At 41.6% G+C, this 23,552-nt stretch overlaps 1 protein-coding gene across 1 annotated transcript in view; it reads left to right on the forward strand.

Annotated features, from left to right (window-relative positions):
• Window positions 1–23,325, forward strand: part of VSTM2B (V-set and transmembrane domain containing 2B) — a 42,091-nt gene extending 18,766 nt beyond the window's left edge. The window contains exon 5 of the mRNA XM_039327535.1: window positions 22,605–23,325. Within this exon, the coding sequence (XP_039183469.1) occupies window positions 22,605–22,693 (89 nt within the window). The 3' untranslated portion in view covers window positions 22,694–23,325. The remainder of the gene's footprint in view (window positions 1–22,604) is intronic.
• The last annotated feature ends 227 nt before the right edge of the window (window positions 23,326–23,552 follow it).

Here is a 23,552-nt window from a genome sequence, read left to right on the forward strand (position 1 = left end):
GATTAGGATTGGAATGTAAAATTTAGACTGAGATTTCAGAATAATAGAAGAGAAATAGGCACAAGGTAGAAATGTTTAGAAAAGAAAACATTGTTGTTACTGGCTGCGTTGGATCTATATCCTTAGCTTATGTGCTCTAAAAACGAAAGGTGAGATTTGTAAGGATCGGGTTATCTCTTCATTTCTCTCACTAGAGGGATGCAATCTATGTATTTTTTGTGTCTATTTGATTGTTTGTCATCTTCAGCTGGTGAAACAGTGCATCATAGGGAAACAACTTTTAAAACAATATATCTCAATAGGGCTAACTTACAGAATGCAACCAAAATCAAGTCGGCAATAAGCATTGGAACTAGAAATCACATGACTAGTTGTCTACGGAAGTTGTCACACTTCTGTGCAATTGAAATTTAGGAAAGTTGTGATGGCTTCAGTGGACAGTCACAGCCAGGTGAATGCCAACTGTCACAAGGAAGGTCAATGGGGAAGCCAGCGGAAAGTTGGAAGTTGCTTCCATTCCCACTACTTTTTGCCTCCCCTTAGTTATCTGTTTAGGCATGGAAATATCTCTGAAACTACGAGCTAGATCATGAGTTGTCTAGCAGCTTATAAAAGTGTTGAGTGTTCTAATAGCAAGTCCTAAGAGTGGGACCCACCGTCCGTGTCAGCACAAAGTGTGTAGAGCAGAGATGGACCTTCATCTTGTAGTTGAAGAACACACATTTTTGAGGTGGGAGGAGAATATTTAGAAGATAATGGTATATACCTCATGACCTACAAAAGGCTTAGGCCTTTAGGATAGTTGCTCCAGATAGAATCTACCCACCCAAAGAGAGGGTGCCATGAATACCCACTCCCTGAAAAATCATGTCAGATATGAAAGTCCGGGTCCACACATGAAGGTTCAATTAAATTAAATTAAAATGATTTGTCACTGTAGCCTAGGCACAAGAATCTTCTCAACTAACAGTCACCACCTGGTTAGAGTTAGATAAGGGTCAATGGCACTCAAGGATTGTTGGCTTTAGTTTGCTTGTGGCTATATAGGGATTCTAGGCTGATCCCTCTTTTCACCCTGCCCCCAGGTTCTGCCACTCTTTCTTCCACATCATAGGAGTAGGACAGCAACAGCAATAACAACAGCTCCCTTTTTTATTTTTTGCAATATTCAGCCTTCCCAGGTCTAAATGAGCCCACCATTTTATCATTCCTAAAAGAATGTGGTACTTGTTCTTTTCTGAAAACACAGTAAATGTGATATGTTCTTTTATCTGGTCCTCCCACACGTATTTATTTAGAATATCGTAAGCCACCTAGAATCTAGTAAGTAGTGTTTACTGAGAGGGGAGGAATTTATGCAAATAAATAAATCTATAAAATAAAAGTGAACAACTAGAGACACCCTCCCTCCCCCAAAGGTTTACATTTAGGCAGCCTAGCCTAACCTGAGGATGTATTAAAGCTGAGGTTTTCATTACCCAAAGTAAAGGTGTGTTTCCTTCCTTGTGGCATTATCACCTCTGCTTTTTTTATTTTTCCATCCCATCCATCAATTTCCAAGTCATCCATTTTCTGGGACAGATCTGCCATTTCAATACTATGGGGCATGGATATGCATGACTGACAGTTCTTGAAGAAGATGTTTCTATCAAAAAAGTGAAGTGGGCTGTTGAAAATAGAAGTTGCATGCAGAATATGAGAGTGAGTAGTGGTGGAACAGTGGAAGTGGGATTTTCGGTAACTTGACAGACTACAGGCACAACCATAAATACAATATCTCCATTGGAAAAATATTTGTAAAAGTTGAAATAGTCCTCCATATAGGCCTCTTGGTAGAAACCATGGCAACAACACAGGCATCCCAACATGTTTGCCAGAATGCTACAGATTTAGTCATTTGCATCGGTCACATCCTGATGCAAATACGGGACATTATTTCTATCAGTTACATAATGATGTCATGACTGGCATGATGTCACTTGCCTTCTCTGCAAATGCCCTTGTTTCTCAGGGTCAAATATTAGAATAACAAGAGTTGGAAGGAACTGTGGACATTTTCTAATCCAACCCCCTGCTCAAGCAGGAGATCTACCATTTCAGACAAAATGGCTGTCCAATCTCTTCTTAAAAATGTCCAATGTTGGAGCACCCACAACATCTGGAGTCAGGCTACTCTATTAATTCATTGTTGTAGCTGTCAGGAAATTTCTCGTTAGTTCTTGGTTGGTTCTCTCCTTGATTAGTTTCCATCCATTGTTTTTTGTCCTGCCTTCTGGTGCTTTGGAGAACAGTTTGACCCCCATCTTGTTTGTGGCAGCCTCTTATATTCTAGATGAGTAGCAACCTTCAAGAAACTCTTTAAAGGGACTTTTGGATGCTTTGGCTCAGCCTCCAGATCAGGTGTATCAAACTGCCAGCCCATGGGCCGGACACATCACATGGAAGCCGTGCCCACTCTGTTGCTGGCAATGGCAAAACAGCTCCAATATGTTGCATGACATTGCGAGTTTGACATGTCTGCTCCAGATATTCAATACGGCACATATTGAGATTCCAACTCAGCTGGCAGCCAAGGGGTGTTTGTCTGCAAAGGTATAAGGTCTTGTTCACCTGCAGGCCTTTTGGACAGACAATTTCTGAGGGCTTCTAGATGGAAGTATGTTCAGAGGTGTGTTCTGGAGACATAGCATAACTACCTGCCGTTTATAGCAGATGGTGCAACACAGTGCCTTGCATGCACTGGTGCATCCTGATTACCTTGTTTCTGACTTTCCCAAGTTATGCTTCTTAACTTAGAAAATATATTCACCAGCTGTTTCTTAAACTGTAATTAGGAAGTCTCTGATGATTGCTTATTCCAGTGGAAAACAGTGGAAAATCCCAAAGAGAGCAAAACCCATTATTTGCTGTTGGTATTAGTCCTAGCCATGGTAAGACATGGAGGAGAGGACCTTCTGGAAGATCTGATAGACAGGGGTGAAGAAGAGATAGTCCTGGAGGTAACTTGGGTTCAAACTATATACAGAAAAGATGCTGAGACCCTAGAAAGTACGCAGAGAAGAGCAACCAAGATCACCATCTTTGTTGCTCTTCTCTGCACACTTTCCAGGGTCTCGGCATCTAGCTTGCGGGATCCAAGCTAGGCTGGTCACCAGAGGTTTAATCTTCCAAGCTTTCAGACTCATGCCCATCTTCAGAGAACTTCTCTCCACCAGAATATGTGCTTTGGGCATAGAACCCCAGTCAAAACCTAAAAAGCCACGCACAACTAGGTACCATATAAATACCACACAGAGAGTAGCCCGAAGCACACACTGCGCTAGAGAGACATTCCCCAAGGATGGGGTCCAGCACGAGTCCAAAAACTTAACCTCTGGTCCTGGGGACCAACCCAGATTGGTTCCTGCAAGAAGGATTTTACTCCAAATTTCTGTTTAATCATGAAGCTTCCTGAATACCTTTGATTCGGTAGCTATTTGTCATGATTTGAAAGGATAGTTCATCAGGACAGCAATTAGAGTATAATTATCTCTTAAGAGATATGCATGAGTCTGTGTAACATCATTATTTCTTGAAGAGCCTGCATTTCCAGAAACTTTTCAGTTTATGATACATTAGCATCGTTTGATACACATATTGTTTCTTTGGTAAACGCTAAAGTGCAGTGAGCACCTCTGGAATTATTTGATTTAGCAAATATATCTATCTATCCCTTTTCCCCCCTGGGGTTAGCAGAATGCATGCAGTTGGCAGCAAGTCTATGAATAATGTATTTAGAAGGCAGTTGCACAATAAATATATGCCCAGAATTCAATTCATTAAATGTTTTAATGCATTTATCCAAGATGGGTTTCATTACTTAGATTCAACCCAGCTTTTATTATTGGTATGGATTTTGAAAAGAGAATATTTACTACCCTTTAGACAGGAAGCCCTTATTGATGGCATAATGTATCCCTGGAATCTACTGTTTTTGAAAAGAAAACCTATTGAACAGCCATTGAATGTGAGATTTTTACCAGTTTCTGCCATTTGGTTTCCAGCAAAACTATTGGGGAAAATGGATTTGCTTAATAACAGCCTCATTCACCTAACAACTATGGTTAAAAATGGCTGCAATTGCAAATCTGGTCACATTGTGCCTCAATTTATGACTCCACACCACTTATGACTGTAATCCTGGGCTCAATTACATCATACGTCAAGGACTACCTATAGTTGAATTGTGGGATACTATCAAAAGATCTTACTCTCAGAATCCTTCCACCAGATTCAGATAAATGCATCTCAAATTCGGGGGGGGGGGAAATAGCCCCTGCTGATCCCAATCTCTAAATGCTTAAGATGACCTAGACAGAAAAAAAATAAATGCATGGTGGGAAAATGACATCACCTGGGATGGACTGGTTAATTAATTAACCGAACTGTCAATTCAATGACATTTAGCATTCAAGCTGGATCATCCCTGGTTTTTAATCTCTGACTTTTTTTTAGGGCAGCCACAGGTCATACACTGTGAGGCTCAATCCCATTAAGGAGACAGCAAGTTCCAATCAAGTCCAGTCCTTAATTTTGTTTGCACCGAATAGACAGAATCTTGCCAAACTAAAGTTATAACTTTCTAAGCTGCTAGATACATCCTGAAAGATTGTAGGGTGTGACTACCCTGAACCTCTTCCCCTCCCCCCCTCCAGCCTGGAATTGTGCAGTCTCTTAATCCAGGGCCCTCTCTAGGAAAGCTCTGTGTTGGCAAAGCTCTTCCCCCCATTGCTCCTGCAGAGGCACATTCCTTCACATACGTGCTTCCTTCTGGCTGAAAAACATCCCACAGTCCTGATAGAACAATAAAATTCCAATAAAAAGAGACATGTATGCCAATTAGCTCACTCAACTAATCGGTGGAGGAATCTTACAAATACAGAATCTCTGAAAGACAGCAATATGTACTGAGGATGCACCAATGATGTTACCTAGTTTGGTAATGAAACGTCTACAAGAAATTCACCAAGCTCAGAGAACACCAAGGACCCCAAACAGCAATATCTTATTCAGGGGCATTCATAAGGCCAAATGTCCATTAAAAAATAGTTGGAGTTTTGATCCTGCCTTGGTGACTGCCATCTTGATGTTTGCAACCATGCCATTATCCCTGTTCTTCAATGCAGGAGAACCACTGCCTCAACAGAATTTTGCTTTGTTAATTTTAGCAATTAAAACACCAAGGGTGCTATGCAGTTTCCATGGTACAAATGGTTCCAGCAGTTATTCTACTTTCACTAAGTCATAAAATACCAGAAAGAGCGTTCAGCATAAATGAAATCAGAATCCGGTTTTTAAATGTCACAAGGTAATAAACATGCAAAAGACATTTTAAACACATCCCTAGTGTTTTAAAAGCCAGAACTATTAAGGGCTGCCTTAGACCTCAATAAGGTCAAATGAGGGAACAAGCTTTTTTGTTATGGGATGTTGATTAATTCCCAGACTGAAGAATATAAAAATGTCATTGGAGTCTACAAGGTAAAGAGTCTAAAAGACATGGCTACAGGACTTCTTGATTTGAAAAGTTAGTGCCAATCAGGAACTATGTTCCCCAGTTCTAAAGTGAGAAAAATACAGATTGAGCTGTGCTTGAATTGATATATGCAAGAGAGGGGGGAGAGGGAGAGAGAGAAAGAGATGGGGGAGAGGAGAGAGAAGAGAGAGAGGAGAGAGGGAGTGAGAGGGAGAGAGAGGAAAGAGAGAGGAGAGGGAGAGGAGAGGGAGAGAGAGGAAGAGAGAGAGAATAACACAGGCATGCCTCTCTCAGTTGATGCAAAAAAAAATGCATACACTGATGCTTACAGGAACAAGACAAAATTGTAAAATGCTTTATCGTCCAACGATACTTTTATTTTTGTAACTCTGCGTCAGAGATCAGGAGAGAGCCAGTTTGGTGTAGTGGTTAAGGTGCCAGGCTAGAAACTGGGAGGCTGTGAGTTCTAGTCCTGCCTGGGACACAAAGCCAGCCGAGCATTCTCTCGGCCCTAGGAAGAAGGCAATGGTAAACAAACCACTTCCCAAATCTTGGAAAACTGCAGCCATCAGGAGTGAAGACTAACTCTAAGGCACCCTGCCCCCCACCCCCAAATTATATTCTTCCAGTGACAAATAAAGTACCTTATTTTGAAGTGGGTTCAAAGTCTATTTTGATTTCTCTTTGAAAGAACCAGAACTAGAATTGTTCCTGACAAAAAGAGTTTAAGTGCTTTATGTCTATTGAGTAAAGGATGACACGTTTGGGATTGCTCCACATTTACTTCTGTAATATTTTTTCTCTTCTTTGTGTCCTTTCCCCATCACACCGCCTACCAGCGGATGTATAAAAAAATATATATATTGTAAATTGTGATGTTGCAAATGTGTTTTACAGATGGAACGTCTTGCTTTTCATAACCTGAATCCCACTGTTGTGATTTTACATCCATTTGTGCCTGAGTAGCAGAGCTTGAAAGCTACAAAGTGGAAGAAAGATAACTTCCCCTATTTCCAAATGCCAAGAACGAATGCCAATCAAATGGTTGCCAAAACAGGCCCCCGAGAATCAGCTCACAGCACATACAGAAGTGCAGAAAAATTACTTGAGTAAAAGGGATACAGTTATCCAAAGTCAACCTGCTGAACATGCTGTTGAACATATCTTTGGAGAATCAAAACTGAACATTGTAGTGGAAGCAGCCAGTTAAAAATAATAATGTTGGAAGGGACCTTGGAGATCAACTAGTCCAATCTCCTGCTCAGGCAGGAAACCCTATACTATTTCCAACAAATAGCTGTCCAGTCTCTTCTTTAACACTTCCAGTGTTGGAGCATTCACTGCTTCTGGAGGCAGGTTGTTCCACTGGTTAATTGTTCTAACTGTCAGGAAGTTTCTCCTTAGTTCTAGGTTGCTTCTCTCCTTGATTAGTTTTCATCCATTGCTTCTTGTCCTGCCTTCAGGCGCTTTGGAGAATAGCTTGACTCCCTCTTCTTTGTGGCAGCCCCTGAGATATTGGAAGGCTGCTATCATGTCCCCCCTCGTCCTTCTCTTCATTAAACTAGACATACCCAATTCCAGCAACCATTCCTTATAAGTTTTACTCACCAGTCCCCTAATCATCTTTGTTGCTCTTCTCTGTACTTGTATACCAAAGCAGAGTGTGGATGGTTCCACACACTTTAAGCAACAGCCTTTTGCTGCAACTTCACTTTGGGGTTTTGTCTGTGCATCTGTTGGCTAGACCAGTGGTTCCCAGCCTTTTCTTCACCATGGACCTCCTTTAAATACCTTTTATGGCCACAGACCTTGGCCACGGACCCCCGAGACTTAATTCAAGGTTTAAATCATAACATTTCTTCAAGCCTACACAGGGTCTGACGACATCGTGCACTCCCCAGAGGTCCGTGGACCACAGGTTGAGATCCACTGGGCTAGGCAATTGCTGAAAAGAACATCTCACTCCCATCCATACAACTTGGCACCATTATGTAATGTTCATAAACTCGTATCTGTCAAGATTTTGCCAGGGTAGAATAAGTTACCCCTGTGCACTCATCACACTAATCCAGATGTGCGTAGAATAGAATAGGCTTACAAACATTATAATTATGCAGTGACTGGAGTGGGAGGGACTGCCTAAAGATTTCTTTCTTCAAAAAAAATGAAATGAAATGAAACAGATACACCCAAGCCAAGCCAACAATGGCAACAGTACAAATATCTGAAGTATCTATTAATACAGGAATAAAAAGTACCAGAGTTTGGAAAGGAACAGATCTCAACGACTTCATTTCAAATGCACGCCGAGAGAAATAATTGCTTCCAAGGCTGTTGGTATGTCCTAGAAAGCGGTTTTATTGCAGAAAGAGTTTTACTAATGCAGTTTTCAGCAGAGCGAATGTGGTTAAACCAGGGAAGGACAGCAGAGATAGTCTCTCTTTATACATTCAATGGAGAAATGAACACTAAAGAGGATTAAATTGGCAAACGCAATTCAGAGTTAGCAACCGGTGGCACCGTATATTAGAAGGGTGAAGGGATCCTAATATGTGAATCCAATGGGCAGGGGAAAAAATTACCTAGAAAAGCAACTGAAGATAAGACTGCTGATATAATCATGTTTTTATAGAAATCTCTAGGTGTGGCTGCGGTCACCTCATTGTGTATAGCTGTAGTGGCCTCATCTTGAAGAGAATGTAGATTGGTGAACATTTGGCAGAACGCTGCTAATAAATTTATCAAGAGCTCGGGGTGATTTCTACAAGAGTAAAAATTCTCAGGCTTGCCACTTTCTGGTTGAAGGGCGACAGGTAAAATTATGCAGGGAATGTGGCAGGGATGTGCAAAGTCATGCATTTGTGGGAAAGACGTTAAGGCAAGTGTGGCTCTCTTAACTTCCTCATAATTTATTTCTCATATTCAACTACCGGTGCAATTTGCGCTGATGCCCAACAGTTTACATCCATTAAAACACATTAAAATGATGACAAGCAGGAAGATGCTGACAACCAAATTGTTCTGGAGTAGATTCTAATAAGCCAGGGAAATTAGCCATCGTTTATTTTTATCTTAAGGTTCTTTCTTCCCCTTATTTTTAATCTTGATTTGTTTGGACCTTATGCTGTATTTTCCTTTCTTTTCCATTTTTGTTGCATTTTAAGGTTTAACCATGGGTGTGTTCCTGTTTCTACAGTACTCGTATGCAAGCTGGCAAGAGTCATTTGGCAGTCAGACAGAGAAGGAATGAGGGAGGGAGGGAGGGAGGAGAGGGAAAAAGTGAGGAGGAGGAAGAGGAAGAAGAAGAGGAGGAGGAGGAGGAGGAGGAGGAGGAGGAGGAGGAGGAGGAAGGAGGGGTAGCATTCTTGCGTTGAGGTTGTGTTTGCGGTCTTCCCAAAGAATATCCCATCGTGATATGGATCTTTAGATCCAGACCCATCTTCCACTTATTTTTGGATTAAGAGAATTCATGCTTGGACAACAGCCTTGGGAACTCTGAATATTTAGCTGAACAATCATGTACCTAGTTAAGCAGAATGATGCATGCTCACATTTTTATTCATAAGATTATCCAACGTTTGCATAGCGGCTTCTGGATGTTAGTAGGTATTTCGGTAGTTTCCCCAAAGAGATACCTTGGGCTCCTCTCATTACTACCTCATCCTTGTACTGTAAATATAAGTTGAGCTGATTATGGGTTCTTCATGAGTGATTCGGGTGGGAGGTTCACAATGAGCGCATCCCACTGCATGTCTGCAAGTGTGACAGTGACAAAACAATTGTGTGTTTCTATTTTCAATGACTCCAGTACAGTTTGCACTGATGAAGAAAAAAAAAGTGTCAGGGCGATGGAGTTGTTGTTGAGACAACTCTTAGTTACAGCTATTTTTGCATTGTGGGCTGGTTCTCACTGGAAGGCAAATGATTGTCATTTGGGAAGGGAGACGTTAGGCAGACTAAGGTCTGTGTTTTATCATGCTATTTTTGGGTAATAGAAGGCTTCCTTATGTAGATGGTTGACCACTTTGAGAATAGACTGCTAGACTAGATGGCCAGTGGTCTGATCCAGCAGGACACTCCTTATGTTCTTTTATTAAGAACATCACCTTTTCCTGTGCCGACTTTTATACATGAAAAGCGAAGCAACAGTCTGGATTCACACATCATGCAAATTCCATAACGCATTTTATTGGCGTCTGATAGAGCATGTTGTGTGAATCCAGCCATTTGTATACTAGACTCTATGGCACAGTGTGTTGTACAACTTCAACTTGGTTTGCTCAGTAAATTGGGACTGAGCAAACCATGCTTGGTTTGAAGCAAGCATCATGCCATCGATCAGGGGTCTTCAAACTCGGCCCTTTTATGGCTTGTGAACTTCAACTTCCAGAATTCCTCAGCCAGCGTGCACGCTGGCTGAGGAATTCTGGAAGTTGAAGTTCACAAGTCATAAAAGGGCTGACTTTGAAGACCCCTGCGACAGATTGAAGACCGTCTTGGACATCTGGGAAGGAGATGTAGAGCGAACTATCTGAAAACATAGTATGCACCTAAGTCAAATTCCACACTGAAGAGGAAGCAGGTTCACAGCCCATATTTAAAGTCTGAAAAGTCATTAGACAAATGTTGAAAGAATAAAGTTATCTATAGCCATTAACCAACATGGTTGTATATTTACTTTCAGTATAAGAGACAGAACGCTGCAGGAATAAGCAGAAAGGTGCATTTCAAAAGAAAGCTGCTGTTCCTTCATTGTGTTCAGAAAACTTTAGGAAGGCTCTGGATGGCCATTATGGGTACAAAACAGAACTTGGAACAAATCCAGCCGGAGTTTTCATGTTTTTCTGCATTAGATCAAAGCTATCTAAACAAGTACAGCTTAAATCTAGATCTTTAATCCAACTCAAACCAAACCACTGGCCAAAAGCTAACTTGTCTGAAACCTGTTGTTGTTAGTTGTGAAGTCGTGTCCGACCCATCGCGACCCCATGGACAATGTTCCTCCAGGCCTTCCTGTCCTCTACCATCTTCTGGAGTCCATTTAAGCTCACGCCTACTGCTTCAGTGACTCCATCCAGTCACCTCCTTCTCTGTCGTCCCCTTCTTCTATTGCCTTCAATCTTTCCCAGCATTAGGCTCTTCTCCAGTGAGTCTTTCCTTCTCATTAGGTGGCCAAAGTACTTGAGTTTCAACTTCAGGATCTGGCCTTCTAAAGAGCAGTCAGGGTTGTTCTCCTCTAGGACTGACCAGTTTGATCGTCTTGCAGTCCAGGGGACTCGCAGGAGTCTTCTCCAGCACCTCAATTCTTTTGTGCTCAGCCTTTCATTGCAACTGGGAAAACCATGGCCTTGATTACACATACTTTTCTTGGCAAGGTGATGTCTCTGCTTTTGTCTGAAATTATCATGCTTCATAAAATCCTTTCTAGGCTCAGCAAGGTCCCAATCTGACATATTTAAAAATGACACAGCAAGTTCTTTGTTTGTGAATTGGCAAGGCAGATAGCACATTGTGCCCCAAGAAGGGGAAATACTACTGGAGATTCTTTGTACCATCTGTACAAACCAACATTTGTTTCCCCATGTTTTATAACATTCATAGTCTGCATGGAATGCATTCATAGCTGTGTGGGTGGGGAAAAGCACATACTGATGAGAGGGTTAGAATTGTTTTGACAATTCAGAAAACTGTCTTGCATCCTCGTAAAATTAATTTCCTACTAGTATCTAGAGAAGAATATCAAGATCTGAGGAGAGGGTTTTTAGAGGGGGGGGTAAGAAGCAGTGACATAAGCTATTAAAGGTAGCCATCCATAATGATAAAGCTTCTGCTAATAGCTAATTTTCTAGAGTCACTTATCAAGATTAGGGGATGAGATCTGTCTCTAATGAGAATATTTGTATATTGGCTGGATATATATTGGGTTAAACTACTGGGAAGCATAATTATCAAATTCCTTCCAGTTGGGTTGACTCAGGATGTATTTGGGTAGATTGCTTGGCAACGGTACAGATGTGATATGCTGTGGTTTTCATCCCAGATGGTTTTTCAACTTCCTTGTCTAGCCTACAGTCCTGAAGTTTTGTTATGGTGTGGACATCTGAGTACTAACCAGTGGTAGTGGTGGTGGTGATTACTACCGGCTCCCCCTCCTCAAGAATACATTCTCAGTAAAGATGCCAAGAGAAGAAAACAAAATATCAAGCAAGCTCATGAATGGAATGAAAGGACAATTAAGAACACAAGTTAACGCACCTCATACTTGCGGGAAGCATGAAACACTGAATAAGGAACATACACTAAAATCCACAATGAAAGCAGCATCCAAGGCCACCTGGTCAAGTGGAATGCACCAATGGCTCCATTCCCGTTTTCAAAAATTTATTGCGTTGGGCTTATTTGCCTCTCTGATCCTAACCAACTTTGAGGTGTTTGACGTTCAGGCAGCAACCAGGGTTTGACTGTGCAAAACCGATGTGACAGACTTCCTGCAAGAATGAGAGTTATTATCCTTCCCAAGATCAGATAAGATCAGACAGAGGGAATAGACACACCCAGAAGAAGGCAGCAAAACAAGGTCAATGACAGTAGCATAAGAAAACTTTAATGAAAGGTGTGGATCTTGAACCAGGTGATGGACTAGGACAGTGGTGGCAAACCTATGCCGTTACCACCGCAGCCACGCCCACCCAATGGGTCACACCCAGTCAATGGGCCATACCCACCCGGCACCCAACGATGTGTAAGTGGGTTTTAGGTTGCAGTTTGGGCACTCGGTCTCTAAAAGGTTCGCCATCACTGGACTAGGATGGTAGAATAGAAAGATGGATGTAACATGCTCACACTTAATTTTGGTTTTAATCCAGAGGAGCAATGCCAAAGCCTCAAAAGCTATAGAGTCCCCCCTCTCTGTGATTGAGCTTGCAAGTATTTCTACAATGTGCCAGAGAAATACATTTGTTGTGTGACAGGATAAAGTACACCTTATTAAGTACCTACTTGCATGGATAGACTGCCTCTAATTAATTTGATTTCATTTTGTTTATATTTGTGAAAGGGAATCATAGTTTTGCTTTCCTCTGCTCTAGCCCGGCCAATATGTTGAAGCTTGAGCACAGCACTCAAAATCAAATCTTCAGTCTTTAGACTGGAAAAAAAAGGACCGTGCACTCATAAGATTATTAATGAAAGCAAAAGGACTTTCTAAGCTTCTGTAATTCCCAATACCTCTGAGCTACTGATGGTGAACAGAGATCTGTAACAGGTTCCGTACACACAGCGGCATCAGCACAAATAAATTGCCTGCATCTTCAACTGTTCTGCAATGGTCAGGATCGCTAACTGCATGAGGGTATCACATTCAAGCAAGTGTTAATGTGCTCTTGTGAGTCTCCAATAGAGAAAGTCAGAGATGTTGTTTGCAACCCACTCCTTTACTCGTGTTGGTAAATCCTGACTCAGGTCTAGGTGAAATCTCCAGGCAAGTTGAAATGATACATCCACGCCGCAAATATGAACGAGTTTTTAATCACAGCTGGGGAATCTGTGGCAATGAGGTCTTTCAGATCAAGGAAACAGTCTGGAACATTTTATATTGAGCCATGCTCACTTAATGAACAATATTGTCCTCAACTACTGAGTGGGCAGAAAGCTGTCATTTAAACGAGATCCAAGAATAATTAAGTAAAGCTGTTGTGTCAAGGTACCCACAGAGAGACTGAGAGGAGAGGCCGAATTGTACTGAACAGATGGGACAAAGGTAATTGCTTCAATTCCCTGTCTCTTTGGTCAATACATCACATAGATTAGTTCTTAAAAAGCAGAAAAGGCTGTGTGGTGTTCTTCTGTCCATTTCTTTATAATATGCCATCTAGTGAAGGTTCATGATGAGGGATTCAGGAGGACGCGCTTTTGCTAATGTTGGTCTTTATCTAATTTGGCCAAGCTAGGAAGTTCATGATGTCAACGCTGATTGGCAGTTGCTTCCCCAGACTTGACCTGAGATCTCCCAAGAGCTGGGCTAGGACACACCATGAGTCTTTCCCAGCTGTGAACTATTTGTGGTCATCCTAGGAGAGCCTCAGCTGGTTCCTTTTTACCTATGTGAAATTTTGCAGAGTGGTTAGAGCAAGGGTCTTCAAACTTGGCCCTTTTACGACTTGTGGACTTCAACTCCCAGAATTCTGAGGAATTCTGGGAACTGAAGTCCACATGTTATAAAAGGGCCAAGTTTGAAGACCCCTGGGCAAGAGAAAGATGGCTTGGGACTGGTGAACTGATGGCTCAATTCATCAAAAGAAATGCCATAAATTATTCAAATTCCAATATACTAGGTCCACCAGTCACTATGGGGTTTGCAGCATGTGCCTTGTTCTTGTTGTTAGTTGAGAAGTCGTGTCTGACCCATCGCAACCCCATGGACAACGTTCCTCCAGGCCTTCCTGTCCTCTACCATCTTCTGGAGTCCATTTAAGCTCACGCCTACTGCTTCAGTGACTCCATCCAGCCACCTCATTCTCTGTCGTCCCATTCTTCTATTGCCCTCCATCTTTCCCAGCATTAGGCTCTCCTCCAGTGAGTCCTTCCTTCTCATTAGGTGGCCAAAGAACTTGAGTTTCAACTTCAGGATGTGGCCTTCTAAAGAGCAGTCAGGGTTGATCTCCTCTAGGACCAACTGGTTTGATTGCCTTGCAGTCCAGGGGACTCGCAGGAGTCTTCTCCAGCACCAGAGTTCAAAGGCCTCCATTCTTTGGCACTCAGCATTCCTTATGGTCTAACTTTCACAGGCATATGTTGCAACTGGGAAAACCATAGCTTTGACTATACGCACTTTTGTTGGCAGGGTGACATCTCTGCTTTTTAGTGTGCTGTCTAGATTTGCCATAGCTGATGCAAACCTTTTGAAGTTCAGTGACACTGCAGTTCCTCAAGTGTGCATTAGATCTGGCCTTATCAGTCAGGTAATACAAATCTATGGAGGGTGCTGAGATGAACAAAGCACTTTTCTGTGAAGCATTGAAACAAGGTGCATGCTTTGAGGGCCCTTCCAGCTTCTCTCAGTGGGTATCTGAGTGCAGGCACAGACAGCAATTCCACTGGGATGGCTAGTCAATTGAAAATGCTTTACATGGGCTGAGACACCTTGGGAAACCCTTCAGAGTACTTATGGGAGAGAAAAAGGATGCCTCAACACTTCAAGTATGAAACATGTTGTTCTTTGCAATGTGCTTTGAAGCACCCCCTTGGCGTGCTTTGCACGCTGTACTAGACAAGGATGGTTATGATGCTACTTCTTTACTAACTTCTTTACCTACGATGCGTTATTACTATTTGCATAATGAAGAACACATTACCTATTTCTCTCCCCCCAACTGGCTTTAGTCAATGTGAGCAGCTGTCATCCTGTAATTTTTGATAAAATCTTCAGGTGCCCCCAGTGTCACATCTGAGATGTTTACTGGAAAGCAAGAATCTTTGCATAAAGGCAGAGAATAAAATTCTGCTGAGTTCTTGGAAGTAAGCCCCAGCATGTATGCATGCAGGCATTAGCCTTGTAAGAATTCAGGCTTGGCTAGGCGTAGGAGGATCCCTTGGAGATAACTGACATCATGCCCACTGTGACAACATTGGCCAAGGGAGAGGAATGACATCACTGATGTCATTTGTGATTGATGCAAATGACACAATTTGTATGACGTGTGCAATGACACTGTGAACAGCATAGCAATAGCACTCAGATCTTATATACAGCTGTATAGTGCTTTACAGCCCTCTCTAAGTGGTTTACAGAGTCAGCCCATTGCTCCCCCAACAAGCTGGGTCCTCATTTTACTGACCTCAGAAGGATGGAAGGCTGAGTCAACCGTGAGCCCATCAGGATCGAACTCCTGACAGTGGACAGAGTCAGCCTGCAATACTGTATTCTAAGCACTGGGAAGGAAGGAAGGAAGGAAGGAAGGAAGGAAGGAAGGAAGGAAGGAAGGAAGGAAGGAAGGAAGGAAGGAAGGAAGGAAGGAAGGGAGGGAGGGAGGGAGGGAGGGCAATAGCACCTAGATTTATATACCGCTTCATAGTGCTTTACAGCCCTCTCTAAGCAGTTTACAGTCAGCCTATTGCCGCCAACAATCTGGATCCTCATTTTACTAACCTCAGAAGGATGGGAGGCTTGAGCCAGTCAGAATCTAACTCCTGGCAGTGGGCAGTGATACCAATACCACAGGTTAATTGCAACACTGCATTCTAATCACTGCGCCACCATGACTCCTGCATGACATCACTCTGACTTCTACTGGACACACCTGGATAGAAGTCACATCCTTTTCCTGGGTTCACATTTATTCATTCACGACTTGCTTAATCACGTCTTCTGGAGCAAGCCACTATTAGTTAATTTAACCAGAATTTGTAGCCATAACTCCTACTTTAGAAACCCTAGCGGCTAGGTTCCTGTAGCCTCCTAAGCCAAAATGGAATCAAATAATGTTTTCTCACGATGTGTACAGCAGCACATGAAGAGTCCCACTGCAGACATCCATCTTCCTATTTTTACGGTAACAGCAAGGAAGGTTTCCCTACGCTGCTTACCCGGTGAATCTGAATCCGCAATATTGCTGTAATTTCTGTCTGTAGGGATGAGGTTTTCTGTAGAAATGTACTCTGATAGAAATGTACTCTCTCGCTTGATCTGCCTTTTAGAGGTGACTTATTTTTAGTGAGTAGCTTGGACAGGTTCTTGGAAGTTAGATCCTTCACTCATGTTCCAGCCTTTGACAATGTGCAGCACGAATCTCCATCATAACAGTCTTTTTTTTTTTACAAAATTTTATTTATAATACAGTTAAAAACAAACCAACATTGGATTTAACGTGACATTCCAGTATATACATTCTTATCAGATTATTCCACTTTTTACAATCAATTCTTCATCTCTACATATACATCTAAGTTTTATATACAATACTTGTTCTAAAATAACATATATTTCTATCTTAACCTTCATCTTTAATCCCGACTGTCCTCTTCAAATTCCTCCAGTGGTAAAATTTATCCCAGGTTTCATAATAAACTGATCCACATTTGTCTTTTAATATAATTGTGAGCCTGTCCATTTCCGCACATGCTAATATTTTATGTATTAACTCTTCCTCTGTGGGAATTTCCTTGCTCTTCCATTTTTGCGCTAAAGCAAGCCTAGCTGCAGTCAGGATGTGTAGCAGCAGGTAGATTGTTCCCTTGTCGTATTTTTCTGCATCATAACAGTCTTGACCCTTGTGGCAAAGCACTGAAATGGCTTTAGACCACAGCCAACTAACCATTCTCATTGGTTCTGGTTGATCTTCATGGCAGCGCTCAGCTATTTATTTTACAATCAGTCTGGCTCTTGTTGAGGAATAAACGCTGTGAGAAAAATTCCAATTTGACCTTGGAGGTCATTTCATTTTTTTTTTTTTCCTCCTTCCATTCCAGTCAAAATTTAGTTAGTCTCTCCCTTTAGGCCTAATGCAAAATCCATCTTAAATGTTTGCTGGGTGCAAAAAGCTGCTTGTATTTCTCCAATTTTGACATTGCTTATAACCCAGAGGCCGGTGGACTTCTGAAAAACCCAGAAATAGTATAAAAAAGCAAAGAGTTTGCCATCTAGTGATCAACTTGATCTTTGCAAACCAGACTGTCAAACTTTTCTCCCCAGAGAGATTCCAGAGAGCCAGTCTAACCTTTCCAGGAACCAGATTTAATTTGACTCTGTATTCTAATTTATATTATTATGATGCCTATTGCTATTCATATTAGCTCTCAGATAAGGCATCTGTCACATAATTTTGACAGGCTGTAAATCAATATGGAATCTTAAAAAAAGCAATACAGGTAGTCCTCAACTGACATTTAGTGACTGATCAAAGGTACAACGTCACTGAAAAAAGTGATTTATGACTATTTTTCACGCTGATCACCGTTGCAGCCTCCCCAGGGTCACGTGATCAAAATTGAGACGCTTAGCAACTAACTCGTATTTATGACGGTTAGTGTCCTGAAGTCATTTTGTGACCTTCTCTCAAGCAAAATCAATGGAGAAGTTAGATTCCCTTAACAACCATGTTACTAACAACTGCAGTGATTCACTTAACAGCTGTGGCAAGTGAGGTCATAAAATGGGGCAAAACTCACTTAACAAATGTCTCAGTTGTGGTGGTAAGTTAAGGATTACCTCTATATCATCAGAAATGGGTGGTTTGTTGTTGTTAGTTGCGTAGTCATGTCCGACCCATCGCGACCCCACGGACAATGTTCCTCCAGGTCTTCTTGTCCTCTACCATCTTCTGGAGTCCATTTAAGTTCACACCTACTGCTTCAGTGACTCCATCCAGCCACCTCCTTCTCTGTCGTACCTTTCTTCTCTTGCCCTCCATCTTTCCCAGCATTAGGCTCTTCTCCAGTGAATCCTTCCTTCTCATTAGGTGGCCAAAGTACTTGAGTTTCAACTTCAGGATCTGGCCTTCTAAAGAGCAGTCGGGTTGATCTCCTCTAGGACTGACTGGTTTGATCGCCTTGCAGTCCAGGGGACTTGCAGGAGTCTTCTCCAGCACCATAATTCAAAGGCCTCCATTCTTTTGCGCTCAGCCTTTCTTATGGTCCAACATTCACAGCCATACATTGCAACTGGGAAAACCATGGCCTTGACTATACGATTTAGAGTTATCTTTTTTTTTTTTCCACTTTCTGGCTTCAGGAAGCAATAGGTGAGGATCTACGCAGGTGCTGGTTAGTTTTTCTTTAAAAAAAAACAAACCCAAGAAACAAGATCTGGGGGTTGAGGCAAATCCTCCGATTCTCTTGGTAACACAGCCAAGCCACCGAAGGGCAACCGGTACCAAAAATTATGCAAAGCTTTTAATTAAAAATTGCCCACGAGCAAAGGAGGTTAGCTGTTTTCCTGCCAGGGGCTTCTTGGAAAACTTTCCAAAGTGCTGCAAATTGGATTGCACTGAAATCTAATAAGAGAGCAGCACACTTGAGGCTGAGTGATATCGATTGACAGATTTTTTTTTAATAAAAACATTCAAAGACAGCACCAAGAGGGAAGAGTGTATTTTTTTCCTGTTTTTTTCTCTCTCCCTTTTTGCTTCCCTTGAGCTGAGCTGAACGATCAACCAAGGCAAAGCCGGAACTTAGCAATAGCAATAGTATTTAGCAATAGTGATGGCACTTAGACTTATATACCACTTCACAGTGCTTTACAGCCCTCTCTGAGTGGCTTACAGAGTCAGCCTGTTGCCCCCCAGCAATCTGAGTCTTCATTTTACCGACCTCGGAAGGCTGGAAGGCTGGAAGGCTGAGTCAATCTTGAGCCGGTCAGGATCGAACTGCTGGCAGTGAACAATGTGTTAGTCTGCAACAGTGCTTCACAGCATTTTCTGCGTGGTTTACAATGTCAGCATATTAGCCCCAATAATCTGGGTCCTCATTTTACCAACCTCAGAAGGCTAGACGACCGAGTCAACCTTGAGCCAGTCAGAATCAAACTATTCGCTGTGGGCAGAGACAGCCTGCAATACAGCCATTTGAATCACCACCAGGGCTCCTAGGTCTTAATTACAGTCTTAATCCTAAATTCATTCATGTACTGGGCTACAAAATACTGCTTTGCGCTGGAATAGCGCAATGGGTCACCAACTAGTAAAGGGGTTGACAAGACTCCAGATGTTTGAGGCTACAGATTCCCCTACAGACAAGAGGCAATGGTGGAAGCTCGTCAGAGGGAGATGCAACCTGGAATTAGGGAGGAATTTCTTGACAGTAAGAAGGATTAATTAATGGAACAATTTGCCTCCTGAAGTTGTGGATGCTCCATCGCTGGAGGTTTTCAAGAAAAGATTGGGCAACTCTATGTCTGGAATGGTTTAGGGCAGTGGTTCTCAACCTGTGGGTCGGGACCCCATTTGGGGTCGAACGACCATTTCACGGGGGTCACCAAACAACGCAGTCCGCCATTCCCCCCCTTTTCCTTAGCTGTGCTACTCCCTTTTATTCCATTGGCTTTTGAAAGCCAATAGAATAGACTCTCTTGAATAGAGTCTAATTCTATTGGCTTTCAAAAGCCAATAGGAATTGTCCAGGCTGTCTCTGCCCTGCTGAGCCCGCCAAAAGTCCCATTCTGCAAACGGTGCTGCACCAGTTGAGTAGTCCTTGACTTACGACCGGTTGGGGGTCGTGGCATTAAAAAGGTTGAGAACCACTGGTTTAGGGTCTCTGGTTTGAGCAGAAAGTTGGACTAGAAGACTTCCAAGGGCTCTTCAAGCCCTATGCTTCTATCCCATGAGCCCTGGCAAACTGAGTCAATGGAGCAGGGATTGACAAGTTAAGGTCCAGAAGATCTGAAGAACATCAGGTTTCCAGTCCAGAGTTTGTCCATCAAATATTATGATTCATCCTCAGGACCATCTCTGGGCTGCAAAAACATCAAGAACTACAAGATGGTAGCAAAGAGATATAGAAAACTGAAAGCTTTGACTTATATCTAAAAGCTATCTAGATGCTTGCATCCCATGACATGATTAATCTTGCTAGCCATTTGGTCACCCCCCAAAAAAGCTGCCATGTTCCTGTCTTTTCCAGACATAACCACTAGGCAACTTCATCTAAGAGATGAATGGGATGGAAAAGCAGAAACTATGGAAAGAACAGCTTGAATTAAGACTGGAAAGTTCTGGGTTCAAACCTTTACCCAGTGATGAAATTCATGGTGCAGTTGAGATTAATCATATTTTCACAGTCTTGACTTCAGAGGAGTGCAGAGCGTAAAATCTGGCAAGGAAGAGAAATATGTATGTTGCCCCAAGGAACATAATCAATAAAGAAGTCGGACCACATCAGCCAAAGGCTTATCTTCTCCAGCATTCTGTATTTTGTGCTTACTGACTCGCACATTCTTTAATTGTCCTTCAGGCCCTTGGTCTAGATTTATTTATCCCGTATGGGTTTATTTGTTTTTAACTTGGTATATGTATAGCCTATCCAGAAAATGTATTATCTTCCTATAATGGAAATTGTCAAGGTGAATCTTGCTCCCCTTGGCCAAAGACAACATTGGTTCACATCCTATTAATCAAGAAATGCTGGAATCAAGCCACATTGTCTTTTAGTTTCCTGGAAGCTCGGTGCCAACCCAGTGCTATATATTTTAAAAAGAGACAGTCCTATCAGCTATTTTGGGGGCTAATTCATTTGCAAGAATTAGCTGTTTAAAAATAGCCAATTGTTTTATTTTATGCATATGTCATCTATCTATCTATCTATCTATCTATCTATCTATCTATCTATCTATCTATCTATTTATCTATCCATCTTGCTTTTTTTGGCTTTATTTATTCTTTATCATTCAGAATTTTAAGGACAGGAGTAAGAATCAGAAGCTCCTAGGTCCTAGGAATTGATTTTCTACCGCACTGGATTTATTACTGTCGGCTAAAAAAAAAAAAAAAAAAAATCAGGAGAACTCACAATGTTGGAGGTTTTGTCTGTCTTTTCTGCCATCTAGAGGTCATGTATGTTTTTGCAGACTATATATTGTAGATCTAAGCTCCAGCTCTCTAGCGCCATCATCAGGTAGCCTGCCACTCTCCTTTTGCAGAAAGTTTTTGAGATCTCAGATTTCACCTACTTGTTTTCTATTAGATGCAGCAGCAGGCAATGCCATCCACGTTGGGTTACCTGGCTTCCGTTCTTGCTTTTAAAAGATTGATTTAATTAGAAATAAAAATTAAAAGGGAAGCTGGCACGCTGCAAAGCAGGATGCCTCTCATATTATCTTGATCTGAAGAATCTTTTTGAACTCTGCATCTGACATGGAGGCATTCTCAAAAATCAAAAATGAGCCCTTGCGGCAGCAATTTTGTGAATACATGTAATCCTTGTTTAGCGACTGCCTCATTTAAGCAACCATTTGCAGATTCAGCAGTGATGAAGGAGTAACTTGGCAAACAACCCTCTCATTTTGTAGGCCTGTAAAGCAAAGCAAAGCTGAAGTCAATCATAAACAGTCATGGTTTCATTAAGCCACTGCTTCGCTTAACAAGTTGCTGGTCCTCAGTGTAGTTGCTAAGCAAGGACTACCTATAATCAAAGCCCCTGAATATACAGACAGACAGGTAATTTACGAATGGGTGGAGCTATCTGAAATTCTTACCATTCCAGCTCTGTTCTTTGACCCTTCCTGGATCTCTACACAATTCTTCATTTTGAAATATCTCCATCTCTAGACTCCAAATTATGAGATGGGGAATGGATGCACATACTGTATATAACTTTATTTTTAGGCTGAATACACTATCTTGCCATGTCTGTTTTTTACTGTGTGGGTTTCCCTCACACACACACACATCCCATCACTCTCTATCTCTACCTCTACCATCTTTGTCCCTATCCCTCTCTATTCCTATCTTTTGCCTCTGTCTCTGTTTATCTCAGTATCTCTATATCTATCTATGATTAGGGGACTGTAGGCTAAAACATATGAAGAACGGTTGCAGGAATTGGACATGTCTAGTTTAATGAAAAGAAAGACTAGGGGAGAAATAATAGCAGTCTTCCAATATCTAAGGGGTTGCCACAAAGAAGAGGGGGTCAACCTATTTTCTAAAGCCCCTGAAGGCAGGCTAAGAAGCAATGGATGGAAACTAATCAAGGAGAGATCCATCCTAGAATTAAAGAGAAATGTCCTTCTGCTGAGGACAACTAACCAGTGGAACAGCTTGCCTTCAGAAGTTGTGGGTGCTCCATCACTGGGGGTTTTTAAGAGGAGATTGGACAACCATTTGTCTAAAAGGATATGGGATCTCCTGCTTGAGCAGGGGGTTGGACTAGAAGATCTCCAAGGTCCCTTCCAACTCTGCTGTTCTGTTATCTCTTTTTCTATCTGTATCTCTTATCATTTCCATGACTTTCTCTTCCAGATCGCAACAAGGTCATCGACCAATAATTCTGTCCTAAATGCTATGCCAATAACCTCCTAACTTTTGCCCAAATTAAAGTTTATTTTTCCCTGCTTCCCTCCTCTGGTATTTTACTTTTCCTTCGTTCTCTTTTTCCTTAGGTACAGAACCTATTTATGCTACTCACTCATTCTTCTGTACGTTCCTCTTCATGCTGCATAAGCTTGTACACTTGTTATTAAACCACTGATGGACTTCTTTATCCAATAATCCTCGGCCAAATGGATGAGACCACGATTAGAACAAAGTGAAGAATGCAACGACCCTCAACAAGAACTACAATCTTAAAAGATGGACAGAGATGGAGAGGAAGCATGACACATCCTACAGGGGAAGGGTAAAGCATATTTTTGGGGACATTATATGAAAGGTTTGCCACCTGACATGATAAATTTAGTTTTAAGATCCTGTGGCATCAATGCCCTATTTCACACAAGGTAGCTATAATTTTCTCTTTTCCTTTTTTTTTTAACAACTGTTTCCTTTTTTTAAAAAACCTGTCCTCTGATAATTGATTTTGCACGAACTGTTGAACAGGAAGAGACAAAGCTCTTCTAAAGAAAGGTTCTTTTTGAATAGAAACTTGTGGTTAGAATTATTATTATTATTATTATCATTGCCGCCCCCTCCGCTCTCCTCTTTTTAAATTATTTCTTTTGAAAACATTGGTTTTAAAAAAAGGCACATCTTAACGTGATGAATATTCACTGTCAATAATATTTATTTTTAAATAGAAAAAAAAATAAAAGATTGGAAACAAGGTAAGACATTTGTTTATAAACTGTATTGTATATTGCTGAATAACAGTTGAATAATAAAAAAGGAGATTTTGAAATAAGTTTTTTTTTTTAACCAAGATCTGAAATTCCATCTTTTCACCCGGTAATAGTGGGTTTTCTAAAAGAACAAGAATTACTAAAGGATTTTTCCTCCTTTTATAGAAAAAAAAAAAAAGCAGTTTGGGCGAAGTGTAATAAATCAGTGATTGTGGGTCAGGACCATGGAGAGCTCCTACGATTGCAGGCTGAATATAGCTCAATAACAAGGCA

The sequence above is a fragment of the Crotalus tigris genome, unplaced genomic scaffold, assembly GCF_016545835.1.
Source record: "Crotalus tigris isolate CLP2741 ecotype Arizona unplaced genomic scaffold, ASM1654583v1 scf7180000024362.2655971311:6658466, whole genome shotgun sequence".
NCBI lineage: Eukaryota > Metazoa > Chordata > Lepidosauria > Squamata > Viperidae > Crotalus > Crotalus tigris.